This window comes from Lichenostomus cassidix, chromosome 1Aa, assembly GCF_008360975.1.
Source record: "Lichenostomus cassidix isolate B80296 chromosome 1Aa, HeHo_3.0, whole genome shotgun sequence".
In the NCBI taxonomy this organism is placed as follows: domain Eukaryota; kingdom Metazoa; phylum Chordata; class Aves; order Passeriformes; family Meliphagidae; genus Lichenostomus; species Lichenostomus cassidix.
Genome location: NC_139480.1, coordinates 56,407,168 through 56,428,228, shown reverse-complemented (window position 1 = coordinate 56,428,228; position 21,061 = coordinate 56,407,168). Strand labels below are relative to the sequence as shown.

The 21,061-nt window shown below is 41.0% G+C and overlaps 1 protein-coding gene across 3 annotated transcripts; it reads right to left on the bottom strand.

The window, feature by feature from the left end:
• Positions 1-1,237: 1,237 nt before the first annotated feature.
• LOC146443948 (solute carrier organic anion transporter family member 1C1-like) lies at positions 1,238-20,495 on the bottom strand. Of its 3 annotated transcripts, XM_085049184.1 has the most exons (16): positions 20,272-20,493; positions 19,634-19,738; positions 17,984-18,129; positions 16,643-16,784; positions 16,408-16,540; positions 15,409-15,539; positions 15,006-15,152; positions 12,515-12,613; positions 11,293-11,529; positions 9,997-10,161; positions 8,585-8,780; positions 6,626-6,791; positions 5,674-5,855; positions 4,217-4,281; positions 2,883-3,000; positions 1,238-2,155 (listed from the first exon to the last, which is right to left on the bottom strand). In XM_085049184.1, the coding sequence occupies exons 3-16, from the start codon at positions 18,092-18,094 to the stop codon at positions 1,933-1,935; spliced, it is 2,115 nt and encodes a 704-aa protein (XP_084905310.1). In that variant the 5' UTR covers positions 18,095-18,129; positions 19,634-19,738; positions 20,272-20,493; the 3' UTR covers positions 1,238-1,932. The 3 variants fall into 3 exon arrangements, with proteins under 3 accessions (XP_084905310.1, XP_084905312.1, XP_084905313.1); XM_085049186.1 differs by lacking the exon at positions 19,634-19,738 and having other exon boundaries at positions 20,272-20,495; XM_085049187.1 differs by lacking the exons at positions 19,634-19,738; positions 20,272-20,493 and having other exon boundaries at positions 16,643-16,744; positions 17,984-18,120.
• Positions 20,496-21,061: the final 566 nt, after the last annotated feature.

Below are 21,061 nucleotides of genomic sequence, written 5' to 3'. Positions count from 1 at the left end.
TGCTTTACTAAGCTGCATCCGGGGTAAATATCTGGACATGAATCATCAGATCTGACCTGAATCTCATTTCCAGTCTGACATCAATTATCAACACACCTTTGATAAAACATTACCTCCTGGGAAAATCAAGATGCTCCCATCAAAAAAACCCTGTAATATAAAAAAACAGTGTACAGAAATAAACACCCAAACAACAGCATTAAAAGGGGAATGATGTTAGCATGAGTCACCTGACTGAGTCTATGTCTGGCGCAGCTCAGGAGTATTTCTAGAACTGCCAAGGTATTTCTTCAAGGTTAAAATGCTGTTCACAGAAGGAGAACGACACACCACGATTTTCTCTGTGTACAGCTCCTGGGGTTTCTGGAACTTGGATTTTCCTTTAATAATTTCTGGACCTAGATGCAATATTGGTATCTTCTGTTCTAGAGTGCCTTTCATTTCATCTCTTATAATAGACTCATCTTGCCCATATCTGCTGGCAGTTTTTAATCAGAGCTGTGAATGTAAAAAACAACACCTAAATGGGCTTAAATTGTCTTTAAGCAATAAAATGCAAACAACTCCATCCCCAAGGGCCTGGATATGAGGAACTTCCTTCCTGTGAGTATCACACCAACCCTTTTCCCATCCCTGTTCCTGCACTTACATGGGGCACATGGTAGAAGAAAGGTCTGAAAATCATTTAATACAGCAAATCCCTCTCTTTAGCTCTCTCATCTGCAACTTTCTCAGATGAAGTGTGGTAGATCTTTATGTTACTATAGTGCTCAATTCCATATCCTAAGGAAGTTTAAAATTAGAAAAGAAATTTTGTTTCCTAGTTTCAGTTTTTTGTGCAGCAGTGCAGGGAGAAGAGATACCCTCCTGAAAATAAACCAAAATGCCTGTGGTGATGGAGACAAAATCTACAGTGATCTTACTGAGTAGGTTTGGTCCTATTGCAAAGGTACATCCTGAGGGCTGTCAACAAAATATCACACTGATAATATTTTTAGAGACTTTTTTCCCCCTTTTAATAACTATTGGGAGCTTCCTTTTATAAAGCTTCTCTCTGGACAAGGCTACCTGTGGAAAGCTGTGAATCTGCAAGTTTTCAGTACTGTATTCCAAGGTTTACTGAGGGCTCGTTAAACGAGGAAGGAAATTCATATATATGTAGTACAAATACAGTGGTCCTAAGGATAAAAATGCCCTCACTTCCTTCCACAGAAACACACCAAAAAAATCAAAGAAATTTAAATACCTATCACTTTATTGCATCCATTCATAGTAATCCTTCTCAAACCCATTACTGAGATGTGCTGCAGAATGAATACAACACATTCATCATTTGCTTTCCACTTGGACTGTTAAACACTTTCCAGCCAAAGCCCAGAGCTGTAGTGCAGGTTGAGTGCAGAGGGTGGTCACTGACAGCCCCAAGGGTCTCACCTGGCAGTGGCACATGGCACCAAGTCTGGAACATCGAGCACTGGTCATGAATCCTACAGCAAAGGCCATCAGAGAAGCCCAAGTGGAACTTCACTGGCCATTTAGAGCTGTAGATTAAATACAGAGCAAGAGGACATGAAATAAATTTGGTGGAAAATGTCAAAGCAGCTTACAGTGGATTTCTTCCTTTTAATTTTTCAATCATAGTCAAATTTATGACACTTGCAAAATTTTCGCTTGTCCTACTGTTGGTCTAGAAAGGGACTGAGAGCAAGAGCATGGGAGAGTTCCCCAAAATTTTGAACACCTTTTCCCCTTATTGTTGTTTCAGATGAGAAAAGGAAGAGGATAGGGTAAAGTAAATAAAAAGTCAAGGTTTCAAATACATTTTTTGAACTCCCAAAATGTAAACTAGTTGTTGAAGTCAGTAATTAGACTCCTTTTGTGCTCAGAAAAACTGAAGCATAGGCCAAGTTGCAAAAAGACCTTGTTTCTTTTTTACATGTAAGTTTCTTCACTCTCCTCTGAGGTTCTTGAACCAGGAAGAATTTCTCTTTTGTTGCCAGCATCCTGTTCTTTGCTGGTTGGTCTTTCTGCATTTTTAGTATCTGTCACCTCTTTGCCATCTGGTTTGAAGCGTTTCATAATTAAAACAGAGAGCACTATGTACAAGAGGCAGCATCCTGCCCGTAGTCCTGCAATGAGGCCAAGATAGACATTCCTGGGGGGAAAAAAGGGACAAAATACATTTACATCAATGAAGTGTTCCAGTTCTGTATGGAACCAAGTAAGATATAAAAAGCAGTTTGACAAAACCATCTATTCTCAGCCAGGTATTGCTTTACATTTTAAAATAAGAAGCAACAGGCAGGAAGCAAATGACCTCATGATATTTAGCCCCAGGCTCCTGGACTTACAGCAGAAATGTCTGGGCTGCGTTGCCATTCAGCAGACTCTGTTTTAGGGCTGACAAAAGAGGAGCTGCACCAGCTGGGGCTTTTTGCCCATTGCCCCAGTCCTTCCCCAGCTCCCCCCTGGCACGCTCAGTGCTCCTGGCCACATCTCTCCAAGCACTTGCAAGATCCTCCCTCCAAGTGGATTTTGTCAGGTGTCTTATACCACAGGAAGCATAACGAGGGATGAGGGAGAGAATCTGCATTTTTCACCATCCCACAAAGCCAAAGTGTCACAGAGTTACTCAGTGCATTTGTTTTATTATTCTCTGCAGGCTACAACAAAATAACTAATTCTAGTGACTTAAGGCAATGTCCTGCAACTTTACATGTCAGGCTGAATAACAATTATTTGGCTTTTTTACCTAGTAAGGGCTAGTCAAAGTGAGGAGCTGTGGTGCTGTTAGCACCCTGATCAGTCTATAGACAGTTGACATGAGGAAAGTCCACCTTGCTCCTTGCTAATTCCCAAACCCTCAAGAGGATTCAGCTTACCTGAATTCTTTTGTGTCATACACCCGGCAAGATCCAGATCCCCCACAGCTTTTTGTCCCCCATTTCAAGCAGGTCTCATCTATCAAGGCACCAAAATAAATAGGGGCTGGGAGTCCTCCTGCAAAGAAAATTCTCATTAAATGATCTCAGGCATGGAGAGCTCATCATTTAATGTCATGTAAAGAAATGAGGAAGTGAATCTCCAGGTGTCTGAATTACGCCTGCATAGAAGGGGACTAAACATCCAGTTTCAGCTTTGAGATTCCAACATTTGTGAAAATATTTAAACAAGTACTTAAAGGGAGTTGAAGTGATGGACAATTATAGCTTAATAATATCCAGCAAAGAAAATGTTAGCAATTCCCTTAAATGTAATTTTTACTAGAAGTATAACTTCCGTTGTTTAAAGAAATCATATAACCAACATTTCTTGTGCCGTCCCTAGTGTGGACTTACAAGCTATGACATATCAATATTTATGTATACTGATGTATCCATTCAGATATTACACAACAGTTTGCCATTAAAAAGGTGATTAGAGGAGTGTAAAGGGCTGAAATTAAGCACTTTCTCCAAAGAAACTGGGTAATAAGTGTATTATTTATGTAGCGCTGAAAGAATTTCCTTTAGACAGACACTACTGCTTTAATATAATAATTTAATTTAGGGAGCTGTTTGAGGGAGAGTGTGCAATTTTGTGAAGTAAACTGTCTCATAAAAGCAGAAGATTGATTCTCTTCAGTGTTCAGCTAAAATATGGAGATTGGAAAAGAGATCCAAATGACCACTTGGGCTTGTCTGCAAGACAGATATTTCACAAACAGCAAACAAGGGAAGATGAGGCAAGGCTTGCTTGAGGCAGGGCAGATTATGTGTCTGAATACTTAAATGATTATTTATTGCAGATAAACTCAAGACACAAAATAATAGGCTAAGTACATAGGTGCTTTGGGTGAATAATGGTCAGCAAAAGGGAGCATAGGTGTTAGGGATATGCAGACTGATCAAGCTCAGGTAGTTGCGTCCCCAAGAAAAAAGTAATTTAAAAAAAAAAAGACATTCAAAAGTAAAATGAAATTTCTTTCCTTTGCCTAATTCATTTTCTGTGTAGAAAAAAAATCTGAAGAGATAATCATAATATGTAAATATATACCAGGAAATATGTAGCAAGCTTGTCCAAACAATTTGAAGTGTATAGACTCCTTACAAAGAAAAATTTTGGAAAATTTCTTTCGTTCTTCTCTGGAGCAAGGACATTGCACTGGCTAAGTTTTGTCTACCTCTTTAGCCTTTTTGACTACCCACTTGAAAACCACAAAGAAATCATGACTTACCTAATACTCTACCACCCAACGTTTCTATCCCAACAGCAAAGGATTTCAGGTCTGGCGAAACAGATCTGGAAAGGAGCGAAAAACAGTGATTTGAGGAACAGAGCAATGCAGCTACAGCCCAGCTGTGAACATCTGCAGATGCTCCATTGCAAGAGCAGTGAGGCTTACCCAGCACAGCCCACTCAAACCCTGATGGAAACCATCCAACAAAGCTAAAGCTCAGATGTAAAGCCTCCTTCAGCAGAAGAACACTCACTGAAATAAATGGGACAATCTACAGAAATTCATCTTGAACCAAGGGAAAACAGGGTTCAAATACTTTTGGGAGATGATGAACAGGAACATTGAAGTGAACCAGCAAAAACAAGACAGCTCATGTCCACAAGTAAAGATCCAAGCAGCTGCCTTGGCTGAGAAGTGGCTGCATTTGGCAGTGATGGCCAGAGGGAACAAGGGGGTGTAGTCCTCATTAGATTAAACCCACCTCTGCCTCTACCATATTACAGAGAGACAGCAAATGGGAGTTCCCTGGCTATAAAAGCACCTCATTCCTGCCAGTGCAAAGCAGCCTGTGTCCATCAGGTGAGCTGGAAGAATTGACAAAAAGCAGAGAGGAGTGCTGAGCTGCCACAGGGGCAGGAGGGAGCCTTGCTGTGCCCAGCCTGCTCCCTGGACTGGAGTTATACACTAGTATGTTGTCTCTTCAGCATCAACATCAAAAGCTTCTCCGTATACATACCAGGGTTCTGAAAACTGGCCAGAAAAGTGAGCCTTGTCCATAACCCAGGCATGCACTGCACTTAGAAATACTGCAGGAAATCAGCAGCTTAGCCAAGTTTTCCAGTCATGTGCACTGACCACTGTGAGTGTGATTCACACACGAGCAGGAGGGGAAAGACACTTTGATGTGACAGGCACAGAACACTGTCTTTTCCTTTGAGCATAAAATAACAGTGCTGCTTTCCAACCGAAGGAATGAAAATTTTAAAAAATATTCCTGCTATAATTCTGTTTCTATCAGCTTACCAAAAAAATGGGAGCATCGGACTTCTCCCAACACAGAAGACATTGTGAGGCCACAAGGCTTAACAAAGGTACCTGTTTTTCTCTGAGTAATGTGAGCAGAATTGGCTATGGCTTAACACCACCTCTTATTTCAAGTTCAATGCTCTGGTAAAAATGTCCCTATCACTGGAAATTAAACCCAACATTCAGCATAGCATAATGTCCACCCCTTTCATCACCAAAGTATCTACTCAGCAGCAAATTAGAATTAAGTTTCTGGGCAGATATTTTGCTCTGCCTCTGAACAGAACTGGATTTCAGTGTAAAGGCAAATCCTCAGGGGCACAATTTGATCCACATGCCATTCCTCACAGGAGGAATGAAACAGTAGATACCATTTTCTGTTTCTCTTTCCCCAAGCTTTATGGTCAAGGTAAGGTAAAGTATTTCACCTAAACATAATCATGTATGTAGGAGTGCCTCCTAAGGCTAAAATAAATGCACATGCAGTCTGTAATGCTAAAAAATAGGGAAAGGCTTTGGTACAGCTTTCTCTTTGGCATTGTCCCAAAACTGCAGAGGAATTGCCAAGCCCGAGCCCTTGTCCTTCCACACAGCTGCAATTGTGAAACACCTGAAAGGAGAAGATGAGAAGAATTTATTTATTCAGAATTCAGTGGCACTGAACAACCATTTCAGTAGCTAGATTTTTCACTCCCCATATCAGCCAGGCTGCTGATGCTGAAAGAGCTCCTGTAATCATCTCTGCAGAGTGATGGCCAGGTTCATTGATATGCTCCAGCCTCTCTGAGCTGCTCCAGAGACAAAAAGCAACTGGAATTCTAGTTTCAGCCATGCCATTGCTAGAACAGAAGGCGCTCTGTGTGTGTTTAAAATAGGTCAGAGCTAATAAAATCAGATGTGAACTGCTATCCAGCCATCCTGCTCAGGTATCCCATGAAGAAGATGAGTAACAACAAGAAAAATAGAGGTGTGGGCCCAAATATGTAATTATGCATGTCTATCACTGTATAAGTATATAACAGCATTTGGTGCTGGATTGAGAGTGGGCTTTGAAGTCAGCAGGAGATATGGGTTTGAAGGTCAATTTTCCTGAAGGGAAGCCAAAGAATATTGATGGGGTATATAAATAGAAGCCTGCTTGTCTTTTTCAGTATTGTTACATGAAGCCAACTCTGTTTCTGCCAGCAGATATAACCATTTGCACATTCTTCTGCAAACCTACTGTTTTTAATGGTCTGGCTGAGGTAGGATTATTTGAAGTCCTGGAAATGCTGCTGATAAAAATGTTTTCCCTATATCTAGACTAAAGCCACCCTCTTTTGACTGAAAACCATTGCCCCTTGTCCTGTTGCACAGCCATGTACTCCCCAGGATATTTACCATATTCCTTCCTGTCCCAGAGGATGATTTACACCCCGCAAAGCAGGCTGTCATGTATGTGATGCCATCCTCCCCACACACAGGGTCCCACTGATCCACCTTGCAGCTGCACTCAGCATTGCAGCTGGCCGTGTAGGTGTGCTTGGTGGAGGAAAGCTGCTGCATCCTGAAAGGCAACAGAGAGAAATTAAGGATCTATTTAGTGGAATTATATAGTCCAAAAAAAAATAATAATAACAGGGAATAGGCAGGAAAAACATGGAGAAAATGAAGCAATCAAAATGGACAGATATCTGTGACTACTCAATGCACTGTGAAGTTGTCATATGGAGACTGAGGTGATTTCAGCTAAAACAAAGTTCTCTTGGGATTTTTCCTCAAGCATTAACACTTACATGGATTGTTGCTGAAAAGGAATGGAACTGAAAAGGCTGGGAGGGAATATCTGGTATTACTTCTTCATTTGAAAACTCACCCCAAGAAAATCATACCTAGAATCTCTTATCACAGAGATATGGCCTAAGAAAAGACCACACTTTTCTTTAGCAATAGGATGTCAGACCATATCCAGGTGATAGAGGTAAGGATACAAAACCACATAAAACCAAAACAGCAAGATATGCTTGGCATTCATTTTTTTCACTGGATCAGGGCACTCTGAGCACATGTTAGCAGTGCTCAGTTTCCAGAAAGTGTTAGGAGCCCCCCATCTAGAAATCATCCTGGTTGTGAAGTCAATCACAATGTAAGGCAAAAATGTTCAAAATTTGCCTTTTCTTCCTCCTTCTTCCTTCCTTCAACCAAAAGCATGCATTAAGTGGGCTTCATTGCCCCTACATCTATTAGAAGGGAAGATAACTGAGGGATTTAGCCCTCATTAGGCTGGCGCTTGTCTTCAAAATATGAATTGTTAAATAGTAAAACACTAAATAAGTCACATAACCAGAACAACCCCAGCATGTGCTAAATTCTCCAGTCTCAGTTCTCCTGCAGAAACTGTGACTGCTCTTTGAGTATGTGCTCTCTTATTGTTTATGCTTATTTTTAAGTCACTCTGCAGTATCAGATGTTGCACTCAATCAGAGTTATCTCCACTGCACAAATATCTGAGATCTTTTATGTCAAAAACTCAGCTCAAAGTGTAACTGGGCATCAGGCTCACCAAGGCTCACCAACTTAGATATTTTCCCGACCATAGGCTTGGTTTCAAAAGACACAGGCTTCTGAGCTGAGACACAGGCTGAGCTTCTGTCTGAACTGAAAATGCAGCAAGCCTTGATGGATTCCCTTTAATCTCTTAAAATCCCTTGAAATTTGGACCAGACTGAGCTAAATTTAAACAGTAGGCAATTGTGGCTGGCTGCTGGAGCCTGGAAAATGTTCTCAAGGAAGCATGAGCCATTGTCCTGGTGAGGGAGGGGAACCTCAGTGTGCAGCACATGGTCAAACCTCAGTTTGACCACTCTTCACCTCTCAGATGAGAAATGGGTCTGAGGCAACTCCAGGTACCACAGGGATCCCCCAAGTAGGTTCATAACTATTGATCTAGTGGTGTTTTTTTCTGTAGGCAGTGCCTGTGGGGATGCCACTTTCAACACTTCATTTACATCCCACTCCCAGCATGACAGGAGAAGGCTGGCTTTAAATTAAGGCTTTGAAATAGAATATAGAAATTTAATTTGCCTGGAATAAACGTCATCCTTTTTTAGCAACTTGCCAGAATATATAGGTATATTGTCAGGATCCAGAAACAGAGAACTCAGGGGAAAGAGATATGGAATTTAGAAAAAAGAAATGTCCAGTTTAAACAAAATTGGTGTATTTTTACCACCCCAACACTAGGTATCCTTTCAGACTGACAGGTCTGTCTCAAAACCTAGGATTTTCTTGTGTTCATCACTCCCAAAGAAGCAACTGTGGCAAAAGCCACAACCACCCCAAAGACAAGGGCATACAAACCCAGAGTAGGGTGCTGTCAGACCAGCCACCTGCAGCACCTCACAGCTGCATGTGAAGTACAAGAGGTTCAGCAAATATGCCACTATAAACGTGATGCATGCAAACTTGGCCATTTCAGTTATGTGAAGCTTGAATTTCTTGATCAGGAAGCCTCCCAGAAACATTCCCAGGATTGTGATGGGTAAGAGTATCACACCTGCAAATAGAAGGTAAGGAAAATATTAACTGCCATGACTTGCATTAACCCTTTTAGAAGAAATATCTGGTTCTAGTATTTTCAAAATACCAGATACCTCTTTTTGGGCTCATTCTTTGAGGTTCTAAGATTTTTATTACCTTCTAGTAATTTCGCTTCCCCATCTTCTTTTTCAAATCACATTTTGACATTAAAAAGCTCAGTTCCTCAATATTCCCTACCTTCTTACTATATGGCTGTTTGTATGGGGAAAAACCTATGCAGGTGCCTGTTAGAAACTGGATTAAATAATAATGTCTTAGCTCACAGGCAGTTCACATAAAATAAAACATAAAACTTTATGAAAGCTACAAAAAAAGTCTCCAGAACGGAACATAAAAGGAAGCTGAATCTAGTTGTGCACTGGATTCCAGTTTGAACCAAGAGTAAATAATGAGATGATTGGCATTTAGATTTAATTTGTTCAGTGTTTCACAACTTTTTACATTTACATGCTGAACAGAGAGGTTTTACAAGGTGTTATTGGGAGGGGTTTGCCTTTCTCTGGTTTTTCAGTTGGTTGGTTTTCTTGGTCATTTTGTAAAATTTTCTCTGCATTCAGAAAAAAAAAAAAAGATAGGATAAAGAAAGTTCTTCCCATATTTGTACCTGGCCAAGCATTGTGTCTTCTGATTAAAGTAATGCAATATCAGTTCTACAGTGACCTTAAATAGCCTTGTTTTCCTGTCAGATTATGAGACCATATTAATCACTGTAAGATTAATATAATTGTTTTATTCTTTGGTTTCTTTTTGCTTATAAAATTTGCATTTGTAATCAAAATGAAAGAACATTTATACCAACATGTTATTCTGAAAACAAAAAAATCACACACTTCATTAAACATTTTTAATTTTTTTTCCAATTAGCTTTTACTTAGTTGCAGCTGATGTGTGGTTTTTGCTCATGAAAACAGACACATAACCCAACTCTCACTATGAAAAAGATTTCCATTGAGTTTTAATAATCCTCTATCTCACTGAATTAGGAACACTAGGAAAATTAACACTAAAATTAACATCTATTTTCAAAATACAGTAAGAAAATTAATAAATCACTACATGCTTTCTTTTTAACCAAAAAAAGTTCACATAATCTCCTTCTGAAAAGGAAGGTAAAATAACAAAGGAAAGCTTCCTTTTTAATGCTGGAATTTGAAAAAAATTCAGGTACCTACCAATTAGAAAAATGGCTTTTGCCACTGATACATTAAATTGCTGTTCCATAAACTTTGTCTCATAGGTTATCATCCCAACAAGGGAATTGTACTGCAGAATAGTGAGGAAGATGAACACCACGAAAATTGGATTTCCAAACAGCTTCCTGAGTGCTGGCAAGAAATCTGCAATGGAGAGGTATATGCTGTACACCCTGCTAAACACAGAGAAGAGTTGTTTGGCATCCTTTAGATAGTACAATTAACGTTGATTTAATTAGCGGCTGCCTTGCAGGTTATAATTCTGTGCCTATCAAAACAAATGCTTGCTCAAGTGAGAGTTTTCCTCCTTGCCAACATTGTCTCACGGGAGCAGGGAGGCTGAATGGCACAGGGGATGCTGAGCTGGGGCTCAGGGCTCCTAAATTATCCTGTGTCTGGCCCAGGACTCCTCTCCAGAGGTGCTCAGGCTGGCAACACACCTTCTCAATGCCTGTACAGAGCATTAAGATACTCTACCAAGTGTAAAATTTGGTTCCTAAAGCAGGAGCCTTCACCAACCACACAAGAGACCCACATGAGGGTGATATTTAGCAAATGGACACATCTGGCCCAGAGAAAGGCTGGAATCATTCCTGCGAACCCTGATTAGAATATTGAAGTCCATTAAAATAAAGTGAACTTTAAAACCAGCATTTTGATGTAGCCTGGCTCTTGGCACAGCTGCCTAAAGGATGGGGGCTCAAAACACCTCTGCTGTAGGGGTGCACATACATACAAACAAAACCTTGGGTCTAATAATAAAAATATAAAAATAAAAGCAATGGCTGGCTGGATCTGGTATTGTCTATATGAGATTAATTCAGCATCCCCAAGCTCATACACAGGAGCTACAAATCCAGTGAAGTCCTTCCAGCATTTAACACGGTACTGAGCTCCACATTTCCTTCCCAAACATTTGCCCCAGTAAAGCAGTGCCAGCTGTGGATTGGTCAGCCATGAGGGATGGGATGTTTTCCCCACTCTCTCTTCATAATCATAGGATTGGAGCTGTAATACATCACCTCACAGCTGTGAAGTGAGCATCTCTGGTGCTCAGAGTAACAGCACAAGTTTTTTCCAGCTGGCTGATATCAGGAGAGGACTGAAACTCACCCTTAGCATGTAATTATAATAGTACAAATTAAAGACATTTTTGTCCATCATTTGCAGTGCAGAAACATGCATTTTGCTGAAGGTTGTGCAAGTCCATGCTCAGCTCAGAATGAACCCATGACACAGAATTCACACACAAACATTTGGGCAATAATCTTTCACCTTTTACTGCCTCTGAGAACTTTAACTGTGGCTGAGCTGGGGCATCTATTTTACAGTGATCTCCTTGAACAGACAAGTGACTAATCTTCAGATTTTCATTCTCTCCTTCTTTTGGTAAGGAATAGGGCAAAAACCAGAAAGGCAATGAAGCAATGAAGTTGACTGCTCCACAGATAAGCAATCCAAGCCACCAGGCACCAACCCAACGGGTATCCTTAGGATTTATGCTGATGGCATCTATAAAATACAGAGAGACAGGAAAATAGGTTAAATATTATGCAGAGCAATTATTATAGATCACTATACATTACTGTATATCCTTATATATATTATTTAAAGACCAGAACAGAGGTGATTTATGTTCCATAGGAAGAATTGAAAAGCACCTTGTTTCAAATCATAGAATCACAGAATAGTTTAGCTTGGAAGGGACCTTTAAGATCTTCTTGCTCCAACCCTCTGCCGTGGGCAGGGACACCTTCCACTATCCCAGGGTGCTCCAAACGCCATCCAACCTGGCCTGGAACACTTTCATGGATGGAGCACCCACAGCTTCTCTGAGCAAGTTGTGAATGACCCATCCCTGAAGCGAATCAGTCATTTCAGTCAAAACTAGATGTGTCTATTAAGGCCCATGGTGGCATTTCCTTGCCACAATCTTCCAATACCCTCTGGGGAAATGAGTGACAGCAAAAGGGCCTTTAACCACACAAAAAAACCTTCACTTTCTCAGTTTCCCAGAGTCCCCTTCTTCTCCATCACCAAAATCTACAGTTTTCCCCCAGATTTCCTCAAATTTTCCCTGAGATTAGAGACTTTGAAGTGATTTGAACAACCAAATGAATTTTGAAATTAATCTTTGCTGCATGCATTTTAACAGAACATACTTTTTGCTAAGCGCCCATGAGCCTTTCACTGTTCCCTCAACATGGATATAGCTTTTTATTCAATCATTTGTTCTCAGCTGCACAGCAAGAGTGTCACATGTGTGTGTGCAAGCATTAAAAAAGGTGCAGTGGGGGTAGGGTTTTTTCCAACAGCTATTGCAACCACACTACAACACGTGATTTTAAAATGTCCATTTTTGAGCAGCTTTTGAGAGGGAAGAGCTCTCTAGAGAGCTCCCATTTTCAGGGCAGTGAGCTGGGCAGCTGCTTCTTGGCATGGATGTTCTTGCAGGCAGACACCTTGTGGCTCCATGAGCCACCCTGCTGTCCCTCACCAATGTCCACGACGCCAATGTCCACCCAGAGACTGGCACAGAAGGAGCCCAGCAGGAAGCCCAGCGTTGGCCCAAACATGCCCGAGGATCTCACCAGGCCTGGAAGAGAAGGCAGAGTGAGCAAAACACTGCCTGGACCAGGCAAGCCTTCCTCTCTGAGGGCAAGGACATGAGAGGGGAAGAGGAGGCAGGAGAGGGGCACAGGCTGTGATGGAATGTCGTGTGGGAGGCTCCTGAGCAGTGGGAATATGAGGTGTAAGCTGCCCCAGCCAGAGCTGTGGTGTAGATCAGAAGGTGGGATGTCCCCAGGAGCAAATGAATTAGCTGTGAAGGCTACCAGAAACCTAGGAAGCTACACTGCATTTTGCTGACTGGGTGTGTAAGTACAGCACCATTCAATTTTGGTGACCACTGCCGGCAATCAGCATCAAATAAAATACACTCAAAATAATTCAAGTGTAGGTTCTCACATTCCTGTGTCACTTGTGTCATTCTGTTGAAGTTTAGTTGTGCAGAGGTTCAAAACACAGCTCAGGAATTTGGATTTCTGAATTCTAGAACAGAACTGCCACCTTGAAGTTGCAGAAGGCTTAATTCTATTAGAAAAGAAGGAATTCTTTACCAAATGCCTGTCAGTTTTTTCCCACATTCAGCACTATGCTCTGGAAACCCTACTGTGTTCTACTGCAGAGATTTTCCTCCTGAGAGAGAGCTGGTTTTGCAAACTCTCTTCTGAGCACAGTGATTGCTCAGCTTATCACTCACAACTTCTGTAATAAATTTTTACAACTTAACAAATATGATAAATTTTCTGTTCCATCCTATGGCAGCTCTGGTATTATTGCTGTCACCACTACTCTATCAAAACAACTTTAATTCATTCTGTTGAGAAAATGCTGTCTCTGCCTCAAAATATGTTATGTTCTTACTCAACAAAATATCAAAGGACAAAAGAAAAAAGGAGAGACAGGAAGCTGAGACTTCTTGTTCAGGGTCAAACAGCAAGATTAATAGTCAGAATTCATCAGCAATGTTTGACTGACTTTTTTTTAATAGGACAATTTTTTCTGTATGTTTGTATTTTACAAAAACACTGATCATAAATTGATTCAGCCAGATGATTAAAAGTAAGATATAGAAAAGAATTAAAGTCAGCCAAGAAAAGAAATTTCCACTCTATGGAAAAAGACTGTTTCAACATTCACTTTTTTTGCAAATTTTTTCAGTCAACCAAAATGGAATAAGTGACTGAAAATTAGTATTCTGAATTCAACAGTGACATATTTTAATACACTGTAAATTAGATACTTTATTTCTTTGGCATAACCCAATTTACATTTTGGCTGAATCCATGCTATTCTCCATGATTACTTTATATAATTAAGCTCACTTGCCCAGTAGTCCACAGCCTCTCTCAATCTCTCCCATATCAGATTCTGACAAGAAAAAATTGCAGCTAAACTTTTAAAAATACCCTTAATCAGAAGCTCAGAGACGATTACAAATTTTTTTGATAGCTGCTGAGTGGAACACTTGTTTTTGACAGCTACCTCCACAATACTTCCATTTTCTTCAACCTGCAGATTTCCTCATTCCCAAAAGAAGACATTTGCTACGGCCTTACCCTGTAGCATTACATAGTGAGCTCTTCCTCAAACTGTGCTCAATTTCACCAAATTTATTTAAGGCCACAGTCCTTGAACTCCTCAGCCACACAAACACCTCATGCTATTAAATCAGTTTGCCAACAAATTAATTAGCTGGGGTGTAAGTCTCTCTGTCTTGAGCAATAGGTTATGTGCAGTCAAAACAAAAACAAAATCCCCATTAGAAAGGATTTCTTACAACACCCTGGCAAGGTGTTGTTTTTCCTTCAGTAAATAGTGACTATAAAAAGCTGTCAACTGGAAGTGTGCTGCATGTGAAATTCAAAAAGTCAGGTAAGAGCTCCTGAAACACATTTACATTACTGTAATTAATTAGAATTGCATTACAGATCCTCACAGTAAAGATCTTTCCCTTATCTGAGAAACAGTGATTAGGAAGAATTCGATCCTCTGAAGCTCTGGTACTGCAGGGGATTTGCCAGACAAGACAGATATGACTTTGCACCTTGGGGAAATGAGTATTTGATTGTGCTTCTCTTCATGACAGAAGCTACTTGGAGAAAGCAAAAAGACCATCCTGGAATTAGCCCTAGAAAATAAGTATGGGACCTCTTTTGCACTGGTTTGGGGTTTGTTGGGTTTTTTTGGTTTGTTCCTTTGTTTGTTTGTTTCTTTTGTGGGAGGGTTGCAATTTCTTTTGAGGGGGGGAGGATTTGGGGGATTTGTGTGTGTGTGTTTTTGGGGGGTTTGGTTTTTTGGGTTTTTTTTGTCTCTGTCTCTTTTAACTCAAAATTATCCAGATAGATTTTTTTGTATTTTTTTCACTATACATATATATTGAATAACAGAATGCATAGCACAAAACCCACTCATTTGTACATTACCTATGTAAAATGCTGAGTTTTCTTCTTTAGAAAAATCATCAATATATGAAACTCCCAGTGGCATAATTGGTGCTTCCCCAATTCCACGCAGAAGATTCCCCACCAACACAAAGAGCCACAGATAGGAATTTGTTGTTTTCTCACATCCTGCAAGCCAAAAACATTTACATATCTGTGAATGTAATTCTGACAATACTTTGCAGAAACAGTAAAATAACATAAAATATAGGTTTCAACAATCATTACAGGGTGCATTTATGTAAAAATATGTAAATACATATGCATTTACATACAGGATGCATTTACATCGTGGTTTCCAGCAGGGGTTTTACTGCTTTCCAATAAAAAAGAGTGCACAATGGGGACAAGCAGAAGGGAATCCAGCTTCAGAGCTTTATCTTACCAACATTTGCCACCGTGCTGGGTGTTTCTGTAGCATCTGTGACTGGAGGGAGCTCAGACCACGCTGGGGAGCAAGCTGACACACTCGTGGAGGAGTTGTCCACACTAACAGTTATCCTTTCATAATGGTAACTGGAAAACAACTGTGTGAAATACAACTGACACATGAAGGACTTTGCCTTGCAGGAAGAGTGTCTGAGCCTTGTGTTGACACATGATCATCCTGTTACACACACAAAGTGCAGGGGAGGCCCATTTTCACTGCTTTGATTAAAAAATAACAGGCATCTTCCTACCATTTTCAAGTGCTCTGTTGATTCTAACCCAAATATTTTCCTGAGCTAAAGAGCAACAAAGCTGCTTCCAGAGATCATTCTTTAGAGTGAAGGATGGGGGCAGAGTTTACCAACATCTGTCTAAATAAAAGGGATGATGTTTTTCCATACTGGCACCTCTTTCTTGCCTTCATGGCAGATGTGAGGATGCCAAAGGATTGGAAAGCTCTGACCTGCTTCTGACAACTATGTAAGTGCTAAAGCTTAAATGTGAATGGGGTATTTAGATACTCAACTCTCCCCAAGTTTAGATAAAAATCTTCAGCATTTTAAAGAGCTTATCATGAGTAGCCACCATGGAGAAAGAAACCTTTTCCATCAACATCTAATTACATTTCATTTAAATTTGAAAAAGGGAGCACAGTTTTAAGAAATACTATGTGTATCTATTCATCCCAGGTGAAAAATTCCATCCACTTTATCCTTAATTATGTGCAAGTGCTGTAGAAACCTGAGGTTTCTCTCTTGCCTACCTGTAGTAAGAGGTAAGCTTTCAGAGAGAAAATCAGAAAGTCAGTATTAAAAAATCCACCCATTAAAATCTTCCTGTTGGAATAGCTGGAAGAAATTACTGCTGTCAAGCTTTTAACTCAGATGTATGCTTAAAAAACACTTTATATGATCAAGTTCAATTAATGCACAATGTGAGACTTCTCCATATTTACCGTCCCATTAGGAACTGAGGCATCACTGACAAAAATGCTCCTAAGGACATGATGAGACACCCAACAGCAATTATTTTTGGTCGATGAACTCTTGGTCCAAGGTAGCTCACCAACACCATCACCATTAAGTTACCTGCAGGAGCCAGGAGAGAGAACCAGTATAAAAAATAAAATTATTTTGGGGGTGAAAATGTACTAAGAAGCACCTATTCACTTTCAAAGGAAGTACACATACCTATCTCAAAGCTGCCATCAATAATGCCAACAATCGATGATGAGATTTCAAATCTCCTTTCAATTTGACTGGACATGCTCTTCATGTAGCTTCCAGAAAATCCTTTGGCAAAAAAGGAAAAAGCTAGAGCTCCAAGAAATATCTGAAGAGAGAAAATAATTGAGTTTGCAAAGCAGCAATTTTTGCTTTGTGGCTGGATGCTTGAGAAACCCACTCAAGAACAAAAATCATATGCTCTGCTTTCTAATTCTCTGTGAGGAGAATCTTCCCATTGATACCATTAAAACAAATTTTACTTTCTTTCTCAGGGTGGCCTCCATAAGCTCTGCTACTGCAAAGAAAAGGAAAATTAACATTGATGGTAGGCACCTTCCAAATTTCTAGTACATAACTGGTTTTCTTCCTTAGGGAAAATTGTAGCATAATGTTGTTTGTTTCTGGTAGTTATTATCACAGTGTATCTTATTATCCCTCCTGCTGCTGTTCTAAAAAAACATGAATAAAAAGATACAACTGCAACTACCACTGTGACTACAGCACACCTCCAAATGGATTGTTAGTAAAATATGACCTTATTTTCCAACTTCTAAGCACCTCTATTGACCTCTGTGTGCTTGGAATCACAACCATAGGATGAGAATGGTTTGTGTTGGAAGGAAACTTAAAGATTATCTCATTCCAATCCCCTGCCATGGGCAGGGACACCTCCTGCTGTCCCAGGCTGCTCAGAGCCACATCCAGCCTGGCCTTGGACACTGCCAGGGATCCAGGGGCAGCCACAGCTTCTCTGGGCACCCTGTGCCAGGGCCTCAGCACCCTCACAGGGAACAATTTCTTCCTCATATCCAATCTGACCCTCCTCTCAGTCAGTGTGAAGCCATTGCCCTTGTCCTGTCACTCCAGGCCCTTGTCAAGAGTCTCTCTCCATCTCTCCTGCAGGCTCCCTTCAGGCACTGCAAGGCCACAGTGAGGTCACCCCAAAGCTTCTCTTCTGCAGGTGAACAATCCCAATTCCCTCAGCCTTTCCTCCCAGCAGAGCTGCTCCATCCCTGGGATGCCCTTGGTGTCCCTGCTGTGGCTCCAGCAGCTCCATGTCCTTGCTGTGCTGGGCCCCAGGGCTGGATGCAGCCCTGCAGGGGGGCTCAGCAGAGGGACAGAGGGGCAGAGGGGCAGAATCCCTGCCCTGCTGCCCAAAATCCCTTCCATCCCCCTTTGGATGCAGCCCAGGACGTTTTTTCCCACACATAAAAAAGGTCCGTACATAACTAACTGAATTTTGATAGGACTTCAAATGGTAATTCAGTATTCCAGAGAAAATACGTGGTGAGGGCTCTTCCCTACCTTTAGCTTTGAACAGTTATGGCACAAAGTCTTGGTAGGAGCTGCACTGCCATCACTGTCCTGGAACAGTGATTTTTCTTTAAGCTGGCCAGCAGTGATTGGTCTGTCCATGGTTTTCCTTCTCCAGATGTGATATGCAGGTCTTCCTGTTTGTAAAATATTGCTATGTTTAACTGGTATTTCCATTAAGAATTGCAGGTTCCAGTGTTTTTCAGACATACTAGGTGGCGAGATACTACTTGAGATATCTGCACATTGACACCTTTTCTCAGGAAGGACATTAAAGAGTGTCCAAAGTGTCATTGTAACTAGTTAAGGACTGCTGCTCCTGATTTGTGACATCTGCTTTCTAAAAGACTCCTGGACTTTCTTGAATAGATGGCAAAGTTATAGGTAACTTGCTGACAGTTTTTAGGAATTTTTGTGGGAAAGTCCCCAGGCAGCTGGAAGTTAGGAGAGCTTGTCAGAAAAACATCTTCACCACACTTGAACATTCTGGGATATCCATTTTTGATCAGTGTTCCAGACTAAATGAACCTTTGGTGTGAGCCAGTAGGCTTCTGCTATTATATTTCTGAGGATTTTCTTCACAAACACTACCATTCTGCCAGCATTCGATTGAATAACATTGTTTACTGGATAAATGTTGGTAGAATCAGACCACAAATGATGATGGAAGAGAAAATGTGGGTAAGCAATGTGGGTAGGTAAAGATGTATTAATGGAAAAGAGAGCACTGATTAAAATAAACAAACAATTACTATCTGCAAGTCCACAAGCCTTCACAAGTTCCTGCAGGACGCATGATAAATGTAGATATTTTAGTAAGACTGATGAAGTTTTTAGGTTAAAAGTTGCCTCTAAGGAATCATCTTAGCTATGTTGGCTAGTGTGGATTAGGGGAAACCAGCTAATACTGAGACATCTCAAATGATAATAAGCAAAAAAAACCTGTTGCCAAGTTTCTCTGTTGGAGAACTGGTGCAACAGTACCAAAATCATCTAATTAGCTCTGAGATACATTTGCACATATATTAAATGAGTATAGAGGAACATATGCCAAGAAAGTGGCCTGTAACACTTTCCCCCCAAGACACTGGAATCTTAGATATGCCACACTTTTCAGCCATGTGGGAGCTTTCAAATTGCACTCCTGCAGGCCCCTGGGGCCAGCTGGCCCATGGGTGGAGCCCACTTAGGGTGATTTTTGACACAGGGCTGTGGGGATGTGGCAAGGTCCCAGGCTAACCCACAAACAGCACTCAGCTCCTCTGCAGAGCTCTCTCAGGCAAGATGCCCAGGATCACCTGGACTCCCTGAGAAATGTCAACCTATGGCCAGAAAGGACAACACTCTTAGAAACCCAACAGTCCCCTGAAAGTTACTCCTAATGACTGAAAATAGGCACTAATGTCTCAAAAAGGGATACAAAGCCTCATAAGAAGTCTAACTTGAATTTTGTAGATTTTAATTCAAAATTCTACTACAGTAGGAGGGGACTATGACAAGCAAACACATTTCAGACTAAGCTACATATGAAATTTCTAAAGGGACCTAACCTTCCTTAGACAATCTTCAGCAGCTCCTAAATCAAAGAAATACTTTTAAAATAAGCTATAGGTAATTAAAGTATGGTGAAGTCAGACTTACCCCAGTCTTTACAGGATAGGAGCTGAAAGACAGAGTTCTCTAGGGCAAATACATTCTTTATTGATTTGTATTTTGCTGATGATTAACTTTGTGAAACATCTGACTCTGTTAAATAAACAGTATCTAAATCAGTGACACCGTTTTCATTACATTTAATTTTAAATATGAAGTTTAATTTGTGGTGCCATCCTGATAATCCACCCGAAGCTCATAGAAAATGTTAAATTGTAGAAACACTTGTCTTACAGCTAATAGAGCAATCCCATTTTCCATAACCGCTCTATGAGAACCTGAACTTTGGCAAACCAGTGAATCCTTGACACCAGTGGTATTTAAAATTAAATGAAGCAAGAAAAATAATGAAATATTTAATTTATGAATTAGTGGTAATGGATAGTTTTTGTATGGAGGGATAAAATACCCTTCTCTCGACAGTGCTTATCCTTTAAAAAAACCCATTGAATTTGCAGGATTGTACCTTTGCACTTTACAGAAAGTCTTCCAAGTTTAGGGACAACGAGGTGTGCGGAAAGGCTGCACTGGCACCTCACAACAACCAAGCAAAGCGCCGAAGTACCAAGCGGCAAGCAGCAGGGCGGGAGGGAGCAGAGGGACAGGGAGGCAGAGAGAGCACTTACTGTGCGGCAGAGCAGTGTCAGCCTGCTTCTTTCCCGTGCCCCAGGCTGCCAGGCTTGCAGCCAGAGCAACGTCAGAGCCACAGCGCTGCCTGCTCCCGCAAGTGGAGCACTTCACCACATGTTTTCTAAACCTGGGATTTCCTTCTTACGGCGATTGCAAAACTTTCCCACAGCCGCCGATACAAAAGCCGTGCAGAGGAAGGCAGGTTTCTTGTGCTGTCACTGCTTTGGCAGCCTACCTGCCAGCGGTGCCAGCCTCTCCCGGCTGGAGGAACTTGTTTTCTTCACTCTTTCTTTTTTTTTTTTTTTTTTTGTCCCTAAAGCCTAAACATTGGAGCTGCATTAAGCACCTCTCAAAGGGAACTCCCTGTCATCCACCCAACAACCACGGGCTCGGCTCAGGCACAAGAGCCCTGAGAGCACAGACTCAGCTTTTCCAAGCATCTGCAGCCTCCTGGCTTTCACTTCTTGGTGCCTTTGAGGAGGATTAGCAGAGATACCAAGGAATGGCTGAGCGCCTGAAAGGGCATGAGCTGCTCATTGAGACCTGCCCGTTTGGGGTAGGAGGTTTGGGGATCCTTGATTATCTTCTTCTGTATAAAAATACACCGAGGGGTTTGCTAAAGACTGAATTAACTCAATTAAATATATGGAATTACAATGTTTAGTCAAAGCTAAAAAAATTAGGAAAGCTAAAAGAAATTATAAGCTTGCTAAGTACATAAATATACAAGCTCTCATTGTCCCCTGAAGCTTGCAGGTTAACTTCAGACAATTATTTTATCTGCCA

Bases quoted from the DNA above. Each gene is read 5' to 3' on its own strand.
- LOC146443948 (XM_085049186.1), bottom strand. From the start codon at position 18,094: ATGGACAGACCAATCACTGCTGGCCAGCTTAAAGAAAAATCACTGTTC. The intron at 12,614-15,005 runs GTAATGTACAAA...CTTCTCTTCCAG, and splicing joins AAACTCAGCATTTTACATAG to GCCTGGTGAGATCCTCGGGC. The intron at 11,530-12,514 runs GTGAGGGACAGC...TGTATTTTATAG, and splicing joins CATTGGCGTCGTGGACATTG to ATGCCATCAGCATAAATCCT.